The sequence below is a fragment of the Simochromis diagramma genome, unplaced genomic scaffold (genome assembly GCF_900408965.1).
Source record: "Simochromis diagramma unplaced genomic scaffold, fSimDia1.1 OVJJ01000466.1, whole genome shotgun sequence".
Classification (NCBI taxonomy): Eukaryota; Metazoa; Chordata; class Actinopteri; order Cichliformes; family Cichlidae; genus Simochromis; species Simochromis diagramma.
Window position 1 is genome coordinate 2,187,632 of NW_024387287.1, and position 27,053 is coordinate 2,214,684.

Genomic DNA, 27,053 nt, shown 5'->3' on the forward strand with positions numbered 1-27,053 from the left:
TGCTCTCCAGAGCAGGAACAAGGCTGAGGAGGAAATGCTCCATTGGAGACTGGTGTGGCCTCTTCAGGGACTCCAGGATGGCCAGCTCCACCGCCGATGGACCGTCCTGGGACCCGTCCCTCATCTGCCTCAGAGCTGTCCTCCTCTGTGGGCCTGTAAAACAGCACAAAACACAAAGAAATGAGAAGACTGCTACTAGATTTTAATTTCAACATCAAAAAAAACCCAAACAGGATATATAAACAATAAAATATATTCCTAAATGACAACATGCATAAAAGGAGAACGGTACGTCAGTGGGAAAATAGCGGTGGCTTGCTAGCTTTTGTGCGGCTTCCCCGGGTCAGTGAAAACTTTCAAAAGAGAAATGAATGAACTTACCAGGTTGCCCGATCTCTTCACATATCTTCCTCCAAGCTCGGTCCTTTTTATTCCTGTCTCAGTACAGAAAGCAGCTGGTGTCGTACAGCTCCGGGTTGTTTGCTACGGCATAGATTAGCCTTCCCTCCATTGAAGTATGAAGGGCTGGATCTGCCCCTTTGACCTAGGTCACAGCCACGTCACCAGGCTCCTGATTGGTTGTCGCGGCGCGATTTGACGCTGGAGTTCAGATTTTTCCAACTCGAGCGGTAGACGCGAAACGCGCGTATGCACAAAATGCAACACAAAAACTCACGTGTGTGGTTTTATTCGCGAGTCAAACGCGCCAGACGTGCTACACTGACGCGCGCTTCATGTGTTTTCGCGTTTTCGCGACGAAATCTGCTTCCGAATTTTCGCGGGACCCGCAATCACGTGTCATTGCGCTTTTCCATTGACTTTACATGTAAACCTGACGCTCTATTCGCGTCCATCGCGTTCGGTGTGAACACACCGTTACTGTGCCCTAAATAAATATCTTAGAAATATGGTGTTCAACCAAATAATCTGGATAACATTACCTTGGTGTCCAGTAATACTGTGAGGAATCAATGATTTTTGACCAGGTATGCCCTTCAATGTGTATATTACACAGGTATGTAGAACTGCATTACATTTCTGCAACTTCTCAACACTTAGAAACATCCTGTCTCAGAGTGATGATGAAAAACTAGTTCATTCATTTATTACTTCTAGGGTGGACTACTGTCACTCATTATTATCAGGTTGCCCTAAAGACTTCCTGACTCCCAGTAGATGTCTTTGACTAGACTGCAGGCTTACTTGTGGTTCCTAGAATGTTTAAAAGTAGAATGGGAAGCAGAGCCTTCAGTTTTCAGGCCAATCTTCTGTGGAACTAGTTCCCAGTTTGGAGTCAGGAGACAGATACCCTCTCTACTTTCAAGATTAGGTTTAAAGCTTTCCTTTGATAAAGCATATGGTTATAGCTGGATCAGGTGACCCTGAATCCTCCCTTAGTTGTGCTGCAATTTTTATTAACTGTGTTTATATACCAATCTGCATTTAATCATTAGTTATTATAATTCTTGGACTCTCTTCCATACCGAGTCTTTTGTCACTATGGCTGGCCCTGCCTGAGTCTGGATCTGCTGGAGGTTCCTTTCTTCCAACCTTTAGTGGGTGGACCGAGGTGGACACAGTTTTTAATATCCTCAGGGAAGAGGTTGTCATAGAACGAGTCGTCGTCAAACACCACTTCATAGAACTTAGCCGTGGTTAGCACCACATTTGCTCTGGTAATAATGGCCATTCTTGTATTTACAGATCAGTTTCTGACCCACTGCCAGCTCCTGCATGGCAGCTTTGCTGCGCTGAGGTATGGCTGGTGCTCTGTGTCTGTGGCTAACAGGACTTTGTCTCTTTGCAAGCATCTGCACAGACAGCATGCTAACACAAAGCTAGCCAAGAACCCAGAATGATGTTAAAGCTGAGTGTATGCTGACTTCAGCCTAGCAGCCAGAGCCTGATCTTGAGCAGGTAACAAAGGCAGTGATAAGCAGTCAAGCCTTTTATCACCTTTTACCTATTCATGTTCCTAAAGCAGAATCACTGCAGTGATTGCTTTGAAGTCTCTTTGGGCTGTTTTTCCAACTTTGCTTTGATTTGTTAGTTTTATGTTCAAACATAAACAACAAAACAAAGACTGTATGTGTGTTCTCAATATGAGAGGAATTTGTGCTGTTGTGAATGGTAAATGGACTGATTCTTATATAGTGCTTTTCTAATCTCCTGGAGTACTCAAAGCGCTGTATACAACATGCCGAATTCACCCATACACACCCACTCACACAAGCACTCTATGCTTTGTCAGTACTTTCTAACTAATATACACTCATACGCATTCATACTCAGATGGATGCATTGGAGAGCAAGTGGGGGTTAGTATCTTGCCCATGGATATTTGGTATGCAGACTGGGGGAGCCAGGAATCGTTCGACCTGCTCTACCTCCTGAGCTACATTACCTACAGGGTGGGCCATTTATATGGATACACCGTAATAAAATGGGAATGGTTGGTGATATTAAAGTTCTGTTTGTGGCACATTAGTATATGTGAGGGGGCAAACTCCTCAAGATCGGTGGTGACCATGGTGGCCATTTAGAAGTCGGCCATCTTGGATAGAACTTTTGTTTTTTCAATAGGAAGAGGGCCATGTGACACATCAAACTTATTGGTAATGTCACAAGAAAAACAATGGTGTGCTTGGTTTCATCCATCCATTCATTCGCTTATCCTTTTTTTCAGGGTTGCGGGGGGCGCTGGAGCCTATCCCAGCTGTCATAGGGCGAGAGGCGGGGGTACACTCTGGACAGGTCGCCAGTCTGTCGCAGGGCCAACACACAGGGACAGACAACCATTCGCACTCACATTCACTCGCACATTCACACCTAGTGACAATTTGGATTATCCAATTAACCTATCCCCACAAGTTGCATGTCTTTGGACGGTGGGAGGAAGCCAGAGTACCCGGAGGGAACCCACGCAAACACGGGTAGAACATGCAAACTCCACACAGAAAGACCCCGGCCTGATGGTGGAATTGAACTCAGGACCTTCTTGCTGTGCGGCAACAGTGCTAACCACGGTACCACCGTGCTGCTTGGTTTCAACGTAACATTATTCTTTCATGACTTATTTACAAGTAACTTTGTTCACAGCCATTGACATGTTGAAGAGGTTAACACGGGAGGAGCGGATCGAAATTGTGTTGATATCTGGTAAACTGGTCATTGCAGCAAGACAATGCAATACACCCTATGAGACCACCCATCTCCCATGCTACAGTTAGTAAACTGCTTGCTAAGTTTCGTGAAACTGGTTCAGTGTCGGATTTGCCAAAATGTGGATGCAAGAAAACTGTCACTAATGAAGAAACATCAGTGGCTGTCCTAGTTTCATTCAGCAAGAGCCCACAGCGTAGCACTCGCTGCATGTCACTGGAGAGTGGCATTAGCCGAACATCCCTTTGGTGGATATTAGCTACTCACAAATGGCACCCTTACAAACTCCAGCTACTGCAGCATCTCAACGAGGATGACCCAGATCGGCGCACAGAATTTGCAGAATGGGCAAAACAAAAATTGGAACAGGACCCTCAGTTTACGCAGAAGATTTTGTTCAGTGATGAGGCAAACTTTTATGTGAATGGTGAAGTTAACAAACAAAACCACCGCTATTGGTCTGACACTAACCCACATTGGATGGATCCCTCCAAGACTGTTGGACCAACAAAAGTGATGGTTTGGTGTGGTATATGAGGTACAACGATAGTGGGTCCATTCTTCATCAATGAAAACCTCAAGGCCACTGGATATTTGAAATTGCTACATGATGATGTGTTTCCCTCTTTATGCACTGAAGCTGGCACGTTCCCTGATTTTTTCCAGCAAGATGGTGCACCACCACATTATGGGTGCCAGGGCCGAGCATTCCTAGATGAACAGTTTCCTGGAAAGTGGATTGGTCTTCGTGGGCCAGTTGAATGGCCCCCAAAGGTCTCCCAATCTGACCCCCTTAGACTTTTATCTTTGGGGTCATCTGAAGGCAATTGTCTATGGTGTGAAGATACGAGATGTGCAGCACCTGAAACTACGGATACTGGATGCCTGTGCTGGCATTTCTCCTGCGGTGTTGCTATCAGTGTGTGAAGAGTGGGAGAAGAGGGTTGCATTGACAATCCAACACAATGGGCAGGACATTGAACACATTTTATAAGTGGTCAGAAACTTGTAAATAACTCATGAAAGAATAAAGTTACGTTGAAATCAAGCACACCATTGTTTTTCTTGTGACATTACCAATAAGTTTGATGTGTCACATGGCCCTCTTCCTATTGAAAAAACAAAAGTTCTATCCAAGATGGCCGACTTCTAAATGGCCACCATGGTCACCACCCATCTTGAGGAGTTTGCCCCCTCACATATGTGCCACAAACAGGACTTTAATATCACCAACCATTCCCATTTTATTATGGTGTATCCATATAAATGGCCACCCTGTACATTACCATGAAATGGTAATTATGTTTCAGTGCATTTCAGGTCATTTTAGTGAATAATACCAAAGTAATAGTGTAAAGACTTATCTTGTTCTTCTTAATTAATAATGGTTTAATTTACCATCCTTGCATAGTGAGTTTCAGTTTCTTTCTTCTGGGCAAAGGTTTCTGATTCCAAAATGTAAAACAACAAGGTTTAACAAAAAGGAACAGATAAAGGAACCTGAAGCGGAACCTTTGTTTTGAGAGCAGACTTTATAAATTAACAGCATTTCAAATTAGTTAATCAAGAGAGGGTATCTTCATGGAAGTTCAAACTTTATGCTAATGACTTTTAAATATGAGGTTATGGTTAGCATCCCATTGCAACTATAAATTTTGGCAATTTGTTTGTAATTCTCAGTTGTCCTGTGAATATTCTGCATTAATACATGTTCACAAAAACATGATGACTAAAGTCTTCCTAAATGCTCTAAATACCTTTGTATTTACCTTGTGCTTATTCAGGCAGCCGGATGGATGAATCGTCAGACGTGGAATCAGAGCCTGACCTTCCACTGAAGAGGAAACAGCGTAGGAGTCGGACTACTTTCACAGCGGAGCAGCTGGAGGAGCTGGAGAAGGCTTTTGAAAGAACACATTATCCTGATATTTACACTAGAGAGGAGCTGGCCCAGAGAACAAAACTTACTGAGGCCAGGGTCCAGGTAATGCATTAGTATTCAACTATCCATTAATCCATAGATCTCTCCAGCCACGCGTTACACCCTTCATCTGTCTATTTTTCATTCCATCCTTGATCTCTTTTTTTTTTTTAAACATTAAACCCACACACAAAGACACACTTACTCATTTCAAATGTTGAAACTCACTACTTGAACTGAGGGACTGATAGAGAGCATCTCTATAAGAACATGAATAATGTTTTTTATTGAGAACCTGTGTGTCGTCGAACACAATGCTGCAACATTCTCAGTAGATTAATTAGTAAAATATTTGCTTTTTTAAAATCACACAGACTGGTTAGAACCTTTACTGCTGACTATGCAGCATTCTACTATATTCTACTAACTTGCTGTACTATTCAGAAGTCTTGAGCCATCACTTGTTTCTTTATATTTTGCTTTTAATGAGCAAGACTGTCCAGTCATTTTTAAAAATGAGCAAAGGTTTTTCAGGTTTCTGGAAACCTTCCAAAGTTTTTTTTTTTTTTTTTAATTCTCTTTAACTAATTTTTTCTATTCCATTGAACATATTCAGATGTGTTTTGCATGCTAACTCTGACCTATGTGTCATTCAAACATAAAAAGGCACCTAACTCAAAGGATGAACCAGTGTTGTGTCTGTCGGGTTTGCCAAATGGCACAGTAACAGAACCCAGTCACAAGACTTCCTGAACAGTTACAGTAAGGTTATTTACAGTGAAAAAACAAGGTGCAAAGCAGTTCCAACAAAATGTGATTTTCTCAGTGGTGGGGCAATTTCTCCCAAACACACTCTCCACAGTTCTTTCCGAAATATTTACGAAAACCTTGGTGCTCTCTCCAAAACTCTCCATGGCTTAGTTTCCTTCACTAAGAGAAACACAACAAGATCACTTCTTTGGATGAGCCAGGGTTCAACTAACTATTGTCACTCAATGATGCAGTGTTGATTGAAGCTCAACGGCTCTACTAAATAGTGCCCCTTGACGGGAACATCAGCGGCATATGTATGATTGCCAGCAAGTGTATGTGGCTCAAGAGTGGGAACTTCTTAAAGGTCCCAATGCTGCAAAAAGAAAAGAACACCACACACACACACAGAGGAGGGAGAGAAAGAGGGCTTGAGGTGGAGGGAACCCCACCCCCGAAATGGCAGGTCAGGCCAGCAAAGACAGAGGGACCTCATGGTCCCTCTGTCTTTGCTGGCCAGTGTCAATACATAACAGACAACTTAACAAAGACCGAATTTTAAAATGTTCTAAGGAACATGATGATGAAATAAAAACAATGAACAAACTAAGTAGCTTGTTACAAAAATACATTATTTTCTTTCACATCATTGTGTTAATGATTACACAGGTTGGCAGGCGTAAAATTGTATTTTTGCACCAAGAAGGTTATGATTAAAGATCGGTTTGCTCACCAGCTTGCTTTGGAGTGAATCCTTAAAAAATGAGGAAACTGGACAACTAGAGTACAAAAAATAGGACGTCTTAAAAGGAATCTAAAGTAGATGAAAGATATAAGAAATGTCCATAACAGGATAAAATGACCTGACACAGGACCTGAGAGACAGTTCTGGTCCTTCAGTTGATTCATCTATTGCTCAACAAAGGTGGTGGTCAAGAAGCCATTTATAAGGAAGGGAAAGTGGGAGAGAATGTTCTGGTATGCCACATTAAAGAAGAACTACTGGCTGCATTTCAATTATGAATGCAGAAAAGTACTGTCAGATTTTGACCCCGATGCAAAGTTTCTGATTGGCATGGCTGCCAAAAACAGTTCAAGCTGTGATGAACAATAAAGTTGGTCATAGAAATACTGACTTTTAATCTCATGAGAAGTGTACAAACTCTGGACTTTCAAGTATGTTTGTTGTACATCACTGTACATTTCCCATATTCTTAGCAAAATATAACGAAATGAGGTGTGAGACTTTTTCACAGTGTTTTATATATTTGTTCAGTGTGCAAGACTAACTCTCTCTAACTTCTGGAGACTCTGCCAGCTGTTCACATCTCCACTAAGGAAACTGGCTTTGGTCTCTGTTTGACAGCTTCACAGTGCCTCAGTTGTGTTTGGGAAAATATTGTAGAGTTCTAACAACAGCTGTAAGTTTTCAGCAGTAGGGTGGGTGCTGCATTCCTCTTGCATGTCTCACTCCCAGATTCTTGGCTGGAATTTGTTTTTCCCACCAGTTTAGAGTCTACCACTCATTGTAAAAATCAGAGCAGATCATGGAAGTCTTCGCTCTCAGGGGAACTTTAAGCCATAACTGCAAAGTGGCTCAATCAAGTCACAGAAAACTGAGACAATGAGAAACCAGCGTGGCATGGAAACTCCTCCATGCCTGCCACTTAGGTCATAAATGCCGACCTCAGAATTATCTGTATGCCTCGACTTGACAATGGTCATTTTACGTCCATCCTACTCACAGAATAAGTTACTGGAGTACAAATTTTAAAAAAAAAATCCAACTCAATGCCCACCTTCTAACTTGCTTTGAAGCTAACTATTTCTCATTCATGTTGACAAAATTTGTAACTTTGGATTATGGCACAGTTAAGTAGGCCTAGTTATAACTTTACACTACATTTGAATACTATTTCTGTGTCCTTAAGCTGAGGCCATGGAAGGTTTCAAAAAATATATTAATATTAAATACTGTATGGTAGAGATATAGTGATGGGAAACAGAGAACTGCAAAGACTGTAACTAAAAAATATTTGTGGTGTGTCAAATCAAATCATTGTTTCAGTACTACTTAATGTATAAACATGGAGAAACAAAAAATAAAACCAGTTATAGTCAGCTTGAATGATTGTCACTGAAATTACTGATTTTGCATGGCTGCAATTAGCAACCCATTTTGTTCTAGAAACATCTATTATAGTTGGTCAGAATCATTGGAAATGAACGGGGTTGTGCCTATGGAATCCATGACACACCTACGTTTCTAGTACTGGTCCTTTTATGTGGACTTTGTAAGAAATTACACAGTGATTCCACTTCAGAATAGGACCACCCTCATTACCGACCAATCGGGTGCCTGCTTCTTTAACTCTTTTCAGTGTACAAACTACCATGTAATCAGTAGCTGGAAGACAAGTAAAGACAGACATAATGTCGTAAGAGACACTTATTTCTTCTGCCCTCACAGCATCTTTCCCTTTCTCCACAAACTTCAAGCCAGGAACTTTGAGGTGTTGGAGGTAACTGATTGATCACACTGACAATGAACTTTAAAAATACCCCCTTATTTAGGTATCACTGGTACACCATACTGACTCGGTATAGTTTCCCTTGGGTATAATCTGTTGCATGAGATGTGATCAGAAGCATTGTCTGTTTTCAAGTGCATCAGACAGTCTGTGATACTGGAGGTTGGGGGCCTTGTGTTGCTAAGACAGGCTGACACTTTCCTCTGCAGTTGCTCTGTCTCTGCATCCACAGTGTTGTTCTTTTGGATTACTGAATCTGTGGCTGTAATTAGTTCCAAATGCGAGATTTTTTTGATTTGACATCAAAATTAAAATCGTTCAAAAGGATTGCTTTCTCTGCTTGAGTTAGTTATCTGTCAGATAATTTCTTCTTCCACTTGTCCACATCCTTGGAGGGAAGCATTCATCTCTTCACCAGCTGTTGAGGTCAATTCAATTTAACTATCCATCCTTCCATTTTCTTCCACTTATCTGGGGTTGGTTGAGAGGGCAACAGCCTAAGCAGAGAAGCCCAAACCTTCCTCTCCCCAGCCGCCTTCTCCTGGGAACACCAATGCATTCCAAGGCCAGCTGATAGATTTAGTCTGTCCAGCATGTCTTAGGTCTGCCCTAGGACTTCCTCTCGGGGGCACATGCACAGGAAACTGTTCCCAGAGGCATCCTCATCAGATGCCTGAACCACCTTAACTGGGTCCTTTTGATGTGGTAGAGTAGCAGCTCTACTCTGAGCCCCCCCTGGATCGCTAATCCCTTTACCCTATCGCTAAGGGAGAAGCCATCCAATCTAAGGAGGAAGCTCATTTCCCCAGCTTGTATCTGTGATCTCATTTTTTCAGTCACTCCAGAGTCTGCAGTGACGTTCTTGGTGGGTGGTTGGAGGGTACAGAGGTCAGCAAATACAGGAGTGGAACAGGGCGCCACTGTGGAGGAGTGGTCTGCCATAGCAGGAGGAAAGGAAGCCTAGGGAGTGTTTCTTCCAGAGGCCACAGCTAGAGCCCCGTCTTCACTCACTGGATTGAGTTTTGTGGAGACTTTCCTTGGATGATGGATTTTTATCTTGTTCCACAGCGATGTTGTGTGTTGACAATGTCACCGTCAACAAAAGGGTCAGGGTGTTTCCAAATCAAAAACCCTGGATGAATAGCGAAGTGCAATCCCTCCTAAAAAGCCGCAACACTGCCTTCAAGTCAGGGGACAGGGCTGCGTATAGGGCGGCCAGGGCAGACCTGAGTAGAGGCATCAGGAAAGCTAAGGCTGCCTATAGGAGGAGGATTGAAGATCACTTTGCTGACAACGACCCCAGAAAAATGTGGCAGGGGATCAATCACATTACCAACTACAGAAGCAATAACCAGGCAACATCTAGGACTGATGCCTCACTGGCTGAGGATCTAAACCGTTTCTTCGCCCGCTTTGAGACGACCAAGCCCTCAGCTGCCACACCACTTCCACCCGCCCCCAGCACTGGCACACTAACACTTAGGGAGCACCAAGTGAGGTGTGTTCTAAGGTCAGTGAATCCCAGGAAGGCGGCAGGTCCTGATGGAATACATGGAAAGGTTCTCAGAGCATGTGCTGACGAACTGACCGGAGTCTTCACTAAAATCTTCAACCTTTCCTTGTCATCAAACACCGTCCCGCCCTGCCTCAAAACCTCCACCATCATCCCCATCGCCAAGAAGACAGCTGTGGCCAGCCCAAATGACTACAGGCCTGTTGCACTTACGCCTGTAGTGATGAAGTGCTTTGAGAGACTGGTCTGTCAGCCCATCAGGGCCGGTCTGCCTCCCACTCTGGACCCCCACCAATTTGCCTACAGGACAAATCGTTCCACCGAGGACGCTATCACCATAGCGCTCCACACTGCGCTGAGTCACCTGGAGCACCGAGGAAGCTATGTGAGAATGCTCTTTCTGGACTTCAGCTCAGCATTCAATCATATCATCCCGGAGATCCTGGTCCAGAAACTGTCTCACCTGGGACTCTCCACCCCCATCTGCCTCTGGATCAAGGACTTCCTGACAAATAGACCACAGTCTGTCAGACTCGGCCCCCACCGGTCCAGCACCATCACACTCAGCACTGGGTCTCCACAAGGATGTGTTTTGAGTCCCCTCCTGTTTACGCTCTACACATCCGACTGCTCCCCTACCCATCTCTCAAACACCATCATAAAGTTCGCGGATGACACCACAGTGGTTGGACTCATCTCAAGGGGGGATGAGTCGGACTACAGAGATGAGGTCAACAGACTGACTGAGTGGTGTTCAGTTAACAACCTCCAACTGAACACCACGAAAACTAAAGAACTTATCTTGGACTTCAGGAAGGGCAGAGCAGACCCGGCCCCACTTTACATTCACGGGAGCTGTGTGGAGAGGGTACACTCCATGAGGTTTCTGGGCGTGCAGATATCTGATGACCTCTCCTGGACTGCAAATACTACAGCGGTGGTTAAAAAGGCCCAGCAGCGTCTCCACTTTCTGAGAGTGCTCAGGAGGAACAACCTGGAGGAGAGGCTGCTGGTGACATTTTACAGAGCCACCATAGAGAGCATCCTAACGTACGGCATAACAACATGGTATGCAGGGTGCTCAGCTGCAGACAGGAAAGTACTGCAGAGGGTCATCAACACAGCCCAGAAGATCACTGGCTGCTCTCTGCCCAGCCTGGAGGTCACTGCAAACTCTCGGTACCTCAGCAGAGCTGGCAATATCATCAAGGACCACTCTCACCCCAGCAACCAACTGTTTGAACTATTACCGTCAGGCCGACGGTACAGGTCACATAAAACCAGGACAAACAGATTCAGGGATAGCTTCTTTCCCAGAGCTATCACCGTAGTAAATAAGCACAAAAACAATTGAACCTATTCCATACCGTCACTGTCATTATATTATGCTGCTATTCATACTGTCATTATATTAATGCTGCTATCCTGTATATATTGTACATACTATTGTTTGAGTACTTACGATTGTTTTTTTTTTGTACTTTTTATATTTTACATTTATATTTATTATTGAAACTTGCACCAACGGAGTGGCACTCCAATTTCGTTGTACTCTGTACAATGACAATAAAGGCTATTCTATTCTATTCTATTCTATTCTATTCTATTCTATTCTGTTGGCGCAACTGATATGAAGTTCAGTTTTTGTTTTGAATTCCAAGGATAGCTTTGGTACATTATCCTTTAGGCTTGATTCACTAGCTGGGCCCACATCCTCATTTTAGGTTTGACAGCGTTTTAGTAGGTAAAGGCGAATGGTTGGACATGAATTGAGCTGCGGTTTAGGGAAGGCTTCGAAGGGGACTGGCGACGGCTCCCAGGCCTGGCAGATTCCCATGTACTAAATAGGAGTGAAGAAGTTAAAGAATTGAGAACAAAGAGGGAGGGAGGTTGGGGAATGAACGAGAATGAACAGTTTGCAGAACTGGGGAAAACCTATATAGATTACAACCGGAAGGAACATGTTTGGAGGTGTGGTCCCGCTCCTGAAAATAAACATTTTAATTATGGTGTGGAGCCTGACTATAGAGACACTTTCTTACTGAGGAAATCTTACAAACCAGAGGGCTCTATGGCAAGTTTTAAACTTAGTGTTTCTTGTCCCAGAGTAGATTTTCCAAATTGAGTCTTATATTTAAAGATTTATTCATTGACAATGTCAACTGAGGGATGTGATACAAAAGGACCTGACACGTAGATAGGCAATCAACCCCACCTTAACTGCTTGGACAAAATACCCCCTCAGACCCCTGTTCAAGGCATTGGTCTGCAGGATAAAAGGGAGAGAAAAGTTAGGAATGTGGAACATGGGTTCCACACACAGAGCCTTAAATATGTCTCTAAATGTGCCAGAAATATGTATCTATAAATGTACAAACATATACATTCCACATCTATGCATCCTTGCATTAGAAAGCAATCCAAAGATATCATGTTAAAATGATGATAGGTCATATTCTGTTTCCTTTCCGTCACGTCTCTTCTACAGAGGTAGTGAGACCGTATGATCTACTTCTGCGTTTTTTGCGCAAGTACCTCAAGGCAACAACGCCTGCTGTAATAATTTAAGTCTGCTCTGCAGATATAGAAGTCCAAATCAGCTTCTCTACATAAAAGTCACATTTTCGTTTGCACTAAATGAAAAAAGAAGATTCCTGGAAAAAGTGGGCAGGTAGAAAGCTGCAAGCAATGCAAAGATTTCTGCTGTGACCCTAGAGATGTGTAGGTGTTAAGTATGCCTGTGTTAAATCATGTGAGTGGTATAGTTTAATTGAAATGAAAACAAACATGCAGGACTAAATGTCAAGAAGAAACAGTGGATAATGAAAAAAAAAACTTATTTACTCACAGAAACACACACTACAAACATTAATTTGCTGAAGTTTTACCTTTGAAATGATGGCATGTCCCAATATATTAATGCTTAGAGTAAGTTATATGTCCTGAATCATTTCAGATATTTGGGACAATGAAATATAGGCTTTTGAATGTGGATCTTGCCCTCTGTGTGAAATTTCACAAAAGGACTATCTGTATGTACTTTGTGGTGAGAAAAGGTAAAATTCTCTTTCAGCGGAGAATCTGTGAGACCTAGAGCATGGCATCAGAATAGAATCAATGTAAATGTGCAAATTCTTGCTGATTTTAAATTCAGCTATTCAGCTGACTCAAGAGTTGGGAGTTCGCCTTGTAATCGGAAGGTTGTCGGTTCGAGCCCTGGCTTGGACAGTCTCGATCGTTGTGTCCTTGGGCAAGACACTTCACCCGTTGCCTACTGGTGGTAGTCAGAGGGCCCGGTGGCGCCAGTGTCCGGCAGCCTCGCCTCTGTCAGTGCGCCCCAGGGTGGCTGTGTTTACAATGTAGCTTGCCATCACCAGTGTGTGAATGGGTGTGTGACTGGATGTGTAAAGCGCTTTGGGGTCCTTAGGGACTAGTAAAGCGCTATACAAATACAGGCCATTTATCATTTTTGGTGTTTTCCTTCCAGCTTATTTATATATATTTCTCTTTCAAGGTGTGGTTTAGCAATCGAAGGGCCAGGTGGCGAAAACAAGCAGGAGCCAATCAACTTGCAGCATTCAATCACCTTCTGCCAGGTGGATTTCCTCCTGCAGGGATGCCAACACTTCCTACATATCAGCTGCCAGAATCCAACTACCCGACCAACACTCAAGGTAGAACAGATAATCCTTTAACTGACAGATTACAAATGTGACCTATAGGTTTTCCTAAGGAGTTCGTGGATACTATGCTATTTTGGCCATGTTCTTACCAACAAATAATGATTCATGATAGGCACTTTTACACCTATATTGCTGGGTCTTTTTTGTGTGTGTGTGTGTGTGTTTTTTGACTGGATGCATGGAACAATTTAATGATCAATTTAAGTTTTTCTCTGGAAGAGGTCCTGATATGCCAATAATGTCTTATCTCTAGCAGAAGAAACTGCAGTGTTGTCCTCTATCTAGTACATTAAAGCATATTGCCTCAGAATAAAAGTATTGTTTCAATTATAAGAATGACTTACTAGGTGGTTTCACAGAATAAAAAACTGATTGCAGAGAGTATGCCATTCCCAATTAATGTTAGCGTGTCATCAAAGCACTCACAGAATTAGTACTGTATTGAAAAGCATTAAGAAACTGTTATGGAAATTGTCTACCAACGTCAATGCATATTTTGCAGTTTTAACAAAACAAAATCTCCATGCCAGGTTGTTCCTTTGCCCGTCCTCTGCCACTGCTCCAAGGTTTATGAATTTTGGTTTGGTAGATTTTGGAAAAAGCTGAAAAATTCCCAGACAGAGAGAGAGGTGCGATACAACCTGCTGTTGGAAATATTTGTAATTGTAACTATCAAAATGTCAGTCAGGTTTAACCCAGTTTCCCCTGTTGTGTTTAGTTGTAAAGACATCCTAAAGTAGATACAGAAGCCTCCAATTAAGCCTATTTGGTATCACATCCACACTATGCAGGTCTCTGTTCAACATACTGTGGGGCATCATGGTGGTGTACTTAAGTTGTCAAACTTGCGTTGTTTATATGTTGGTGTTAAATATATATATGTTCGGGAATGTGTTTTTTCTCATCTGGTATACAAACTGGTAGAACAGGTAGCCTAGCCTAGCTAGTGTCTTATTTACATAAAGGAAGGAACCAATGTGTGAAGTGTTTTACTTTTCAGATGGTGGGGCTACTGTTCACCGTCCCCAACCCTTACCTCCTTCCACCATGCACCAGAGTGGTTTATCAAGTCCTGACGGCAGCACTGCCTATGGTCTGGCAACCAACCGGCACAGCTTCTCCAGCTACACTGATACCTTCATGAACTCTAGTACTCCTAGTAACCATGTCAACCCTGTCAGCAATGGGCTATCTCCACAGGCAAGTCCTGCTTTATTGCTTTATGCACGAGGATAAGCATTTACTCAGTCATGAATAAAAATATATAACATGAAAGGACTCTATTCAGTGTATATAATTTATTCTATTCATATTTGTTTGAAAATGCAAGAAAAGAAGGGGATAAGTAGTTGTTAATTCAATATAAATAGGAAATAAAAAAACAAGCCATAGACCAAAATGGATTTTGACATTTAATGCCTTTGATACTTTTAACCAGGAAATTAAAGTCTTTGTCTATCTTTTACTTGATCAACTTGGAGCAGTGATACTTCATACAGCACTGTCATGATTATGAGCTGGAAATAATGCATGTGGGTTTTCACCAACAGTGTTTTAGTCACAGTAGTCTTTTGTGTTATATATTTTTACAAGACATTCAAGTAAATTGTTGCTATGGCTAGAGTAAGTTAGGCAGCTTCCCGCAACATGACCATAGGTAAATATTAATTTCCATTGTGGAAAATAAACATTTTAATTATGGTGTGGAGCCTGATTGTAGTGACACTACAAACCAGATGGCTCTATGGTAAGTTTTAAGCTTAGCATTTCTTGTCATGATCCACAGTACAACAAGTTAGTGTAGATGTTCCAAATAAAATCTTATTTTTAAATATTTCTCATTGACAAAGTCAACTGAGTGATGTGATACAAAAGGACCTGATATGCAGGCAGGCAATCAACCCCAACTGCTTGGACAAAATACACCCCAGACCCCTGTTCAAGGCATCGGTCTGCAGGATGAAAGTGAGAGAAAAGTCAGGAATGTGGAATATGGGTTCCAAAAATAGACCCCTCCTTACCTGCACGAACACTGGATCTGGGGCACCCTTTCAGGTGAGGTCTGTCATGGGGCTGGTCATCCCTGCCAAGTTCTACATGAACTGACGGTAATACCAGCCAGTCCCAAGAAACTAGTCACCTTTTTTTTGTTCTTGGGGTCTGAGCAGGATGTGATCCCTGCTGCTTTGTCTGTTCTGGGGTGCACCTGCCCTCCTCCCAAAATGGTACCACAGATACTGTACCACCTTCCATCCAACTGCACACTTCTTGAGGCTGGCCGCGAGCTCCGTCTGCCTCAGAGAGTTCAGGACTACGGCCAAACAAATGATACATCGATTAAACTTGTCACTGTTGGACTGAAATGCATTAATGCACTTGGGACACCAGTCAATTACATTGAGACCAAAATGACTCTAAGACTACAATAGTGGCTGTGTCCCAATCCAGCGACCGTATGCTTCGGAGTACGCGCAGTTTGTGTACTAGGTACGGCGCGTACTAGAAAGTACGAGAAGTGCGGAAGTGAGAGGCTTGTGAAATGGGACGGTCTAGCCTGCTCAGGTTCCCTAGCAACCATGATACTAACCGCGAGAAACGTTTCATACAGCATTGTTTGACAGAAATGAAGGAGAAAAAAATGTTTTGTTGTTCATTCATTTTTATGACATCACTTTGATTAGTTGAGTATCTGAGGCTGAGACCACGGGACTGTAAAAACATAATTGTTGGGCTTCATTTCTGTACTGAACAGTCATTTCAAGATTAGCTAGTAAATAACAATTAGCTAATGTTGTTCATGAGACTAAAATCATCTCACTTTGGTAATGTAAATATAATATGGACAATATTATATTCATTCTCAGATTATTATGATATATTAGAGCAGTGAGCATGAACTCTGTGTCAAATACTGAGCTTCAGTAAAGATTCAAGTTGCATTTATTTAAATTTCCAATCACCTTGAATCTTCACTCAAAAACAAGTATCTTTGACAGTGTATATATAGATGTAATATATATAAGAGACAAATATTGTTCTTTTAATATGTTGGCATTACTAAATTTGGCTCAATGCTTACATATATGCGTAAAAAGAAAATGTACGAGCTGTGATAACTGTTGCTGATAGAATGAAGAGTAGACTCATATATTAAATATTCCTTTATTGGGTGAGAAAATCATACCATGTCATAACTGCTTTAATTCATACAGAATAGATATCAGAGCCTTAAACAGTATGACTTCTGCTAAATGGGTCAAACTGGGCAGAAAGTATACAAACACATAACATCCCTATAGAATATGATGTAACACTATAGATCAACTTACCTCAGAATATATAAAGCATCTATATATAAAGCAAAATTACAGCAATATGATACAACAAACACAGCAGTACTACTAATCCAAAATACTCAAAGCTTCATAGAACTGAAACAAACATTTATTTTTAGGTCCATTCTGCTGCTGATACATACTTTAGGTTTCTGAATATTAAACTTGTTTCTGCCTTTCATAGTGTTTAACTTGAAGGCCCTGAGTACTTTCTCCCACACTGAAAACACTGGAATGATAAAATTATTTGAACATTACCTAATAAGACTGATTCAGGACAGACAATTAGTTATTTTAAACTTTTCTAGCAGTCCTACACAAACAGGGAACAGTCTGTCTATTCTCTCCATCTGTCAGCTCCTGCTGGCTCTTCCTCCTCCTCTTCCTCATACACTGCTGAGTTTGTCCTGGTGGATCATCAGGGCACAGCACAAGAGAAGGAGGATTTAGTGTTTGTGTTATTACGAGTGCTAAACAAGAAGAGTTCCCAGATGGTACAGTGGACACATGTGTGACTCCTGTGATTAAAGCATCTTTCTTTCAGCTTAACGAGTGAACCGTCAGCTCGTTCAAACACACAGTCCGTTTGGCTTGACACCACCAAACAGAGGCAGCAATATAACATAGCTAACATTAACAGTGCAGTGAATCCTGCTTGTGCCGTGATATTCAGGACTGCAAACCGAGCAGCATCACTGACTTTCAGCTTGTTGTGTTTGTGGATATATGACTGACTTTAATTATGCATAAAAACATCACATCTCTGTAAGATTATGGTCAACTATTGAATGGCGTATATTTTTATACCCACCGCCGCGCTATGAATTGTGGAACATATGGGACCACGAAGTGTACACCGGACCACACTTCAAATTTGGGGAAATCGACGGCGCATTGGAGTACACATTTGGAGTACACTTCGGATTGGGACAGCTGTCGTCGTGTCACTGTGACGTAATAGGTCTCAAAATGCGTACTCCGACACAGCCAAAGACTCTTTTAGGAGGTCACAAAAGAACACTTAACAACATATAAAGAACTGCAGGCCTTATTTTGTCTCAGTTAAGATCACTGTTTGTGATTCAACAATAAGAAAGATACTAGGCAAAAATGATATCTATAGTATCCATGGGAGAATGGGCAAAAAAACCAGTGGCAGGTTTGTTTATTTATTTAAAATTTTTTCTGATCTAAATGGTCTAAATGGCTTGCAGAGTAGCACTGTGTGAGCCTGGGCTCACAAGTCCATATGATGATCTGTACAGTACACATCATAAGTAATTTTTATCCTTAGCATCCTGAGTCCCTTGAAGGTAGGAAGTCATTTTTTGCCATTTTTTATGGAACTTCTCTCCCCTTAATCTGAGCTGAAAAGTCATCTTTTCCAAAATATAAATACCATTTGATATCCCCGTTGAAGTCATCTAAATTTGGTGATTCAGCTTTGTAGCATCTTCTGCTTATTGACTTTTTACAAGCAATTAACAAAAGCCTTGCTAAAATGACAAAAAAGAAAGATCTTCGCAGTTAGGTATTTTATATCTAAGTAATTTATACAGTTAAATTTGAATTTTATCCAAAATGGCCTTTTTTTTTGTTGTTCAAAAGATATGGGTGTGATTGGCACACAGGTCCCCACACTGCCTCTACCACGGCTCCAATGATTCTGAGAATCTGCTCCTAATTTGTGGTGTGATGAAAAAACAAACTTCTAGCTAAATATTTGTAGTTTTTGGATCTTCAATTCTTCTTCCCCAGAGAATTTTTTTTTTCTTGTAGGCTTCAGCTAAAATGTTTTGTCTCCTAAGGGTAACACTGGCTTTATTTTTGTTAAATAGTAATCCCTTACATGTAGATATCTAAAGAAGTCTAGCTGATCTAGATTAAATTCCTCTTGTAGTCCTTTTAAATTGCCTTTTTTGCATTAATGTACATAGTGCTGTTATAGCCTTGTTTTCCATTGTTTAAAAACTCCTTCCCTAATTTTTGGATGAGGTTTACAATCAAATGCAGGCCAGTCAAGCAACCCAATATATTCTTCCAGACTGAACTAACTTACAAACTTACTCTGTATCCCCTAACGCAGATTGAATTGAAAATGACTCAGCTTTAGTTTCTATTATTTTCCATTTGATTTGTAATAAGGCCAACATGCACAGACTAAAAACCTCATCTGAGCAGCAAAAAAAATACTGCCTCAAACTCCTCAAATGGAGTGTTTTAATGCATTCTTAGTCTCTTGCCAGCCCAGATAAATCTAGATATACTTTTGTTCCAATGCCTAAATTGAGTGTCAGGGATAGTGGAAGGTATTGACTGGAATAGATTAATATACATAAATAGAAGAGTAATCTTGGGGAAAATATTCATTCTGATTATATCAAATTGGAATGTAAGTTGAATGCTGACTGCTGCCTGATACCAAGCTTAATGTGATCATTAATTTTGTAATAATTAAATTCCTTAAAAGATTTTGTTATTATCATGCCAAGATATGTAGTAGATTTAGTCTTCCATTTTAATCTGTGTTGTTTGCTGATTAATGAAGAGGGAGAGTAAATTATAGCCAGAGTTTGAGTTTTGTTTACATTAAGTTTGTAGCCAGAGTATTTAACAAATTCCTCTAGCAATTTCAATAGCCTCAGGAAGTTTCTGTCTGGCTCGCAAAGTGCCACTATGACATCGTCCACAAACAACGCCACCATTTATTCTTGTCCTCCTACTTCAATTTTTTTATGCCGTCATTTTGTCTTATCAGTTGTGCCAATGGCTCTATGAAGAGAGCAAACAGTGTTGGGCTGAGGCAGCATCCCTGGCAGGTTCTTCGTTGTAAAGCAAAACAGCTGGTTAAATGACCTTGTAATTTTATCTCTATAAAGACCTTTAATACACTGTGTATATTGAGGTTGAAATTCAAATTTTTCTAAGACTTTGTACAAGAACGTCCAACTAACACAATCAAATGCCTTTCTGTGTCCAGACTTACTGATAGCATTTCCAATTTTGTTTCATGAGCATGATTGATTAAGTGAAGGATATGCCTTATATTCTCTTAAGCCTGTCAACCTTGAATAAAACCAGACTGATCTTCATCTATCAACTCAGGTATGAGGTTTTCCATCTGTTTAAAGAGTATCGAGGTCATGGTTTCATTGAGAGATTTTAGGAGAATTGGAGACGTTCCTCCCTAAAGGTCTTATGCCATTTGCTTTGTCCATTTTCATTTTGCCTATTGCACTAAGTAGTTCCTTTGTTGTAATTTCTGAGAGCAGTTTTCTATTTTGTAACTCTTCTACAGCCGGTAAATCCAGAAGCTAGAGAAATTTGCTTATTTCCAATGCACATTTTGCTGGGGGTTGTGAATATATTTTTCGGCAGCAATCACAGAACACGTTTTGAATTTCCTCTGGATCAAACAACATTTGGTCTGTTAATGGATATCTATTTTTATGAACTGCACTAATAGTCTTTTAATATGCCTAGCTAGATATTTTGCCGCTTTAGATCCTGACCCATAATAGAGTTGTCTAGTAAATCTGAGTTTCCTTTCTAGCTCATTACTCAAAACTCCATCCAGCTGCTGTCGTGTTGTAATAACACAACAGCAATATAGTAACATGTAGTGCTGTTTCCTCACTGTTTTTTATGTTGAGATTCTAACTGTGTTAACTCATTGGTCAGCTTTTTGTATTTTCCTTCTCTTCTCCTTTTCAAAAAGCAGTTTTCGCAGTTCATTTTCTTCTCATTTATGTTTTTCCTGTGTTGCAAATTATAATGTCGTCCACTGGGCTATTTTTTTCTTCAATGCAGCATTTTATTTCTTCTTTCATTTCTTGATTATTTAAGATTCCCACATTTAATTTTCAGTGTGTGTTTTTGGTCCTTCTGACTAGATGAATATTGAGGAAGACAGTACATTGATCCAACAGATCCGTTCTTCCTATTTTGTTATCTTCCACTCTGTCTATCAGCATAATTCATGAAAAAAATCGGTCTTTGAACAGACCGATGTATGGCGAGAACTTAATCCTCTGGAAGGTGATTACACATTCTACTCTACTCCAGACTCAAACATCCCCAGCTCTGTTAATGAAATATTGACTAGCCTTGAGAGTTGGCTCTTACTCCTTTTGTTAGTTGTGTTAAGTTTGTGATTTAGGGTCATCTTAAAATCACCAGCACGAACTAGAATTTCTACATTTTCAATGGCTATAAGCTCAAACACCATTTTAAAAAGTGTCTCTTCCTTAGTAGTGGGTACATATACATTGATCAAAGTAAATGGTATGTAGACTTATTATATATTGCATATCTACTCGCTTGGAGCAACGGGGTTAATATCTTGCCCAAGGATATATAGCATGCAGGTTGGGGGAGCGAGGGATCGAACCTCCAACCTTCCGATCAGCAGATGACCTGTGCTACAGCCGGCCCCAAGTAACTTCTGTATTTTCCAGCTTCCCTTTTATGAGAAGATACCTATGTTCTTTGTCCTTTATTTCTTTTAGCTTGCCTCCACCAGTGTGTGAATGTGAGAGTGAATGAATAGTGGCATTGTAAAGCGCTTTGGGTGCCTTGAAAAGCGCTATATAAATCCAATCCATTATTATTATTATTATTATTATTATTATTTAGTTTTTCGAAGACTGATTCTGAGATCAATATTTCTACTCCCCTCTTAGCTTCTTCCTTGTAGCTTCCTTTTTTTAATGGGATTATTCATGCCATTAACATTTTGTAGTTATGATCGAAAGACTGCATGAACAAAATCAGAACAGGAACTAACCAAATCAACACATAAACAAGCTGAACTAAAATATTGCTTCAGATACAGTAGAAGACAATAATAACCTTTGCAATGATTCCACTGGGAGATCGTTAGTCTCCTTCTAAAGAAGGATTTGTTTGTTTCAGAACAAACAAACCTAAACTAGGAGTAGCTATCATTCTAAATCAGTCCAACGTAGTAAAGAACATAAAAAGGTCCCTTACGCTTAATCAGCTTTTCCATTATTCGAGTATACACACATTAACAGATGTTTAAACAAGTTTGAAACAGTCCTATCGGTGTGTTTGTTTTGTGCTGCGTGATTAATAAACATTGTACCAGAGCTTGCCAGAACTCCTGAAGTGGTTTTTTGGCTCAAGTCACTGCTGGTGCATTGCTCCTCCTTGAAGGCTCTGTCCCGAAGTCGCTGCAGGTGTCTGAAAGCAGGGTTGGCACCATAAGGCCCCATCTTCCCAGTTCTTCTCTCAACTCTTTTACATTATTGTACAGGGTGGGCCATTTATATAGATACACCGTAATAAAATGGGAATGGTTGGTGATATTAAAGTCCTGTTTGTGGCACATGAGTATATGTGAGGGGGCAAACTCCTCAAGATGGGTGGTGACCATGGTGGCCATTTAGAAGTCAGCCATCTTGGATACAACTTTTGTTTTTTCAATAGGAAGAGGGCCATGTGACACATCAAACTTATTGGTAATGTCACAAGAAAAACAATGGTGTGCTTGGTTTCAACGTAACTTTATTCTTTCATGAGTTATTTACAAGTAACTTTGTTCACAGCCATTGACATGTTGAAGAGGTTAACACATGAGGAGCGGATCGAAATTGTGTTGATATCTGGTAAACGCAGTAATCGGGTCATTGCAGCAGATTTCAATGCAAGACACCCTATGAGACCACCCATCTCTCATGCTGCAGTTAGTAAACTGCTTGCTAAGTTTCGTGAAACTGGTTCAGTGTCGGATTTGCCAAAATGTGGACACAAGAAAACTGTCACTAATGAAGAAACATCAGTGGCTGTCCTAGTTTCATTCAGCAAGAGCCCACAGCATAGCACTCACCGCATGTCACTGGAGAGTGGCATTAGTCGAACATCCCTTTGGTGGATATTAGCTACTCACAAATGGCACCCTTACAAACTCCAGCTGCTGCAGCATCTCAACGAGGATGACCCAGATCGGCGCACAGAATTTGCAGAATGGGCAAAACAAAAATTGGAACAGGACCCTCAGTTCACGCAGAAGATTTTGTTCAGTGATGAGGCAAACTTTTATGTGAATGGTGGAGTTAACAAACAAAACCACCGCTATTGGTCTGACACTAACCCACATTGGATGGATCCCTCCAAGACTGTTGGACCAACAAAAGTGATGGTTTGGTGTGGTATATGGGGTACAACGATAGTGGGTCCATTCGTCATTAATGAAAACCTCAAGGCCACTGGATATTCGAAATTGCTACATGATGATGTGTTTCCCTCTTTATGCACTGAAGCTGGCACGTTCCCTGAGTTTTTCCAGCAAGATGGTGCACCACCACATTATGGGTGCCAGGGCCGAGCATTCCTAGATGAACAGTTTCCTGGAAAGTGGATTGGTCTTCGTGGGCCAGTTGAATGGCCCCCAAAGGTCTCCCAATCTGACCCTCTTAGACTTTTATCTTTGGGGTCATCTGAAGGCAATTGTCTATGGTGTGAAGATATGAGATGTGCAGCACCTGAAACTACGGATACTGGATGCCTGTGCTGGCATTTCTCTTGCGGTGTTGCTATCAGTGTGTGAAGAGTGGGAGAAGAGGGTTGCATTGACAATCCAACACAATGGGCAGCACATTGAACACATTTTATAAGTGGTCAGAAACTTGTAAATAACTCATGAAAGAATAAAGTTACGTTGAAACCAAGCACACTATTGTTTTTCTTGTGACATTACCAATAAGTTTGATGTGTCACATGGCCCTCTTCCTATTGAAAAAACAAAAGTTGTATCCAGGATGGCCGACTTCTAAATGGCCACCATGGTCACCACCCATCTTGAGGAGTTTGCCCCCTCACATATTCTCATGTGCCACAAACAGGACTTTAATATAACCAACCATTCCCATTTTATTATGGTGTATCCATATAAATGGCCCACCCTGTAGATGTGGGTGCGGCTTACCCAAACAATCTTCATTTAGTGGAAAGGAGTATGGATTCATATGGCCTTTTCCTTCAGCACTTTGTTGGCCTCGTTGAATTCCTTTCTCCTGCAAACTACCTCCATTGTGTAGTTGTTGTCAAAAGAAAACTGTTCATTTTTAACGTGGATCTTTTTTTTTTCCATGCCTCCCTCAAAATTCTCTCTTTAGTGATGAATTAAAGGAAATTCACAATGATGGGTCTTGGTGGGGCTTTATCCACAGATGTCCCAGTTAATGAGTTGTGCGGTTCAACTCATCCAAAAGATCCACCTCACGCCTGAGTAATTCATGCACAAACTTGATAGCTGAGTCGCCTTCCTTTCCTCTGAACACTGAATATACAAATATTATTCATCCTCAATCTTGACTCTAGTTCTGGTAATTTTTCCTGCAGGCTTTCTTGTCCTTCCAAACTTTTAATGAGAGCTGTGTCGGCCTCTATTCCCCACTCCTCCCATTTCTCCAGTCGCATGTTTGGATTTCATTTTTGAAATGATCCAGGTCTTTCCTCCTGTCATTTCTCAGGTTCTCACCAAAAGACTGGAGGGTTTCTTGATGTCTTTTTTAAAGCTCTTTTAGTTCCTTACTTATATTTTCAATCGAGTGAGTCTCTAGCAGACTGCGGAGGTTCACTGACGACATCTTTTCCAGCCTCATGTCTTCACATGTCATGCATGTCTTCTTGTTCGTCTTGCATCTCACTCTTGGAATAACCTCTTTTGTTTCATCCCATATCAATCACCCTAAAGTTATATACCACTGGAACAATTTCTAGCACTATTCTTGTTAGATTTCAGGGGATTTTATTGCAGACTATCGAGAGCTGAGAAGTTTGGCTATCTATCCATCCATGACATCATCAGAAGTCCACTTCTCCTATTTTTATTGACAGGAGAAGGAACATTATGATTTGGTGACCAAAGGTTGTTGTGGAGAGATAGGGATAAGAAAGGAGACTAAAGGAAGTTTGTGCAGAGTGTGTACAGTGGTTCCTCACTATAACGCTTCACCTCGCTGTTTCGTGTTTTGTGTGCAATTTTCCATGTTTTTTTTTTAAATACAGCGCATTGTGTTCTGTGTTCTGATTGGCTGTAGAGGATTGTCAATCATCTCTTGCCGTGTCTCCTGTACAGTACAGAATGCGTTCAGCTTGTCAAATTTACATAAATCTTCGATCGCTAGCAGTGTGACTCTGAAGTGCTGTACTGTATGTTTGTAAGTTCAACAAACACAACAATGTTGACGAAACGTCAAAGGCTCCTGCGGTAGAACCCAAAAGGTAGAGTAAGATGCTAACCATCACACAAAAAGTTGGACTTCTGGACATGCTAAAGGAAGGTGGAAGTTACCATATTTTTCAGATTATAAGGTGCATTAAGCAAAACAAAACAATTAGATAAGTCAAACTTTATTCGACTCATTCTTCTTGCTTCCTCTACTTCCGTACCATTGATACATTAATGTTGAATTCTCTCGCAGCTGCTCTATTCCCATTTTCTGGACCTGAAAACAGGGTTTGATCTTTGATTTCTATAATACTGGACTTATTTTTCTACGAAGGTTTAAACTTTGAGATTGTTTGAACAAGAGAGAAACGTGTGAAAATGATCATGCCTGTCTGAGGAAAGTGTATAAAGTGTGTAGTGAGAGGTTTTACAGCCATAAAACATCTATAATAATTGTAAAAAATAAAGTCGGCTACTTCATGGATTTCACCTATCCCGGGTTATTTTTTGAACATAACTCCCGCGATAAACGAGGGACTACTGTACATAGATAAAAATCGGTATAAATACTGATGAGAAGTTGGCTACTGGAACAAAACCACAGACTTAACATTTTGAAACAGCTGTGTTTTTGGCATATTGTTCCTTTTTAGCCAGAAGTTAGATTAAATGGACAAGCGGGTAGAGTTATAAGTTATCAGGTTACTACTTTGCTTGATTAGTAAGCTACACTGATAAACTGTATAGGATACAATACACAGACACACATATCAACTGATTAATGCACTAATAAAACAATAAATATGGTAAAATGGTAAATGGCCTGTATTTGTATAGCGCTTTTCTAGTCCCTAAGGACCCCAAAGCGCTTTACACAACCAGTCATCCACCCATTCACACACACATTCACACACTGGTGATGGCAAGCTACATAAATATAAATATAATAAAGTAATGAACTAATAAAACAATAGAATTTTAGTCATCAAAACTGACGCCCAAAACTTCTTGTATGGTCTGTAACAAAGAGCAAGCAACAGTATTAGTAAGATAATTCCACCTGGGGATAGCCCATTCCTCTTCCAATATTTTTGAGCACCAGTGCACAAAGCAATGTCTGTAAAGACATGGTTGAGTGAGTTTGATGTCCAATAACTTGACTGGCCTACACAGACTCCTGACATCAACCTGACAGAAAAACAAGCCAGGCCTTCAGTGTCTGACCACACAAATGCACTTCTCAAAGAATGGTCAAAAATTCCCATGAACACACTTCTAAACCTTGTGCAAAGCCTTCTCAGAAGAGTTGAAGCTGATAGGCTGACATCATACTAAACCCTATGGATTAAGAATGGGATATCACTGAAGTTTAAATGTGTTTGAAGGCAGACAAGTGAATACTTTTGGCAATATAGTGAATTTGAGCAGCAGTGTTTTGAGATGAAAATGTGGAACTGCCCTGTTAAAGTAGAGAGTGACAATGATGAGAGTCCCCTTCCTCCTTATGGTAGAACCTTAGAAAGGATAAAAAGCATGCTCCTCCCTGTTTAACCAAAACCTGGCCAACAGTGAGGCAAGTCCAGGTGGGGGGAAAAGCATTGATACTTTGACTATTTGTCTGGATGGGGTGGACTCACAGTACTAATGGTTTGTAACTGACTCTTGAGATGAGCAATATGTAGTGTCACCGAGGTGAAAATAAGTTCTAGAGAGATTCTTTAATAACAAAGACTGATTAGCAGGTATGCCCCCATTACTGTTTGCAGTTTAAGAAATACTGGATAATCTTAAGCAGCCTGAAGATTTCATTAACAAAATTAAATCTTTAGTTTAAAATGATAAGTTTTAAATAAGTGTATCATCCTTTCAAGTATATTTATACTATTGCCTGTTTTATGGTAAAACAAAGCCATGACATATCAGTCCACTGTGGAGTACATCTTATCAAATTTTAAATTCAA

General features: G+C 40.9%; 1 protein-coding gene and 1 long non-coding RNA gene across 5 annotated transcripts in view; one reads left to right on the forward strand and one right to left on the reverse strand.

The window, feature by feature from the left end:
- The window catches only part of LOC120716237 (paired box protein Pax-7-like), a 142,569-nt gene that overhangs the window by 33,450 nt on the left and 82,066 nt on the right, over nucleotides 1–27,053 (forward strand). For all 4 annotated transcript variants that reach the window (XM_040003690.1, XM_040003692.1, XM_040003689.1 and 1 more), the window contains exons 5-7: nucleotides 4,947–5,146; nucleotides 13,392–13,551; nucleotides 14,561–14,760. In XM_040003690.1, the coding sequence (XP_039859624.1) occupies nucleotides 4,947–5,146; nucleotides 13,392–13,551; nucleotides 14,561–14,760 (560 nt within the window). The remainder of the gene's footprint in view (nucleotides 1–4,946; nucleotides 5,147–13,391; nucleotides 13,552–14,560; nucleotides 14,761–27,053) is intronic.
- Nucleotides 775–16,179, reverse strand: LOC120716239. The gene is made up of 3 exons (XR_005691848.1): nucleotides 16,167–16,179; nucleotides 12,353–12,359; nucleotides 775–879 (listed from the first exon to the last, which is right to left on the reverse strand). It is a non-coding gene; the product is annotated as an uncharacterized LOC120716239 (long non-coding RNA).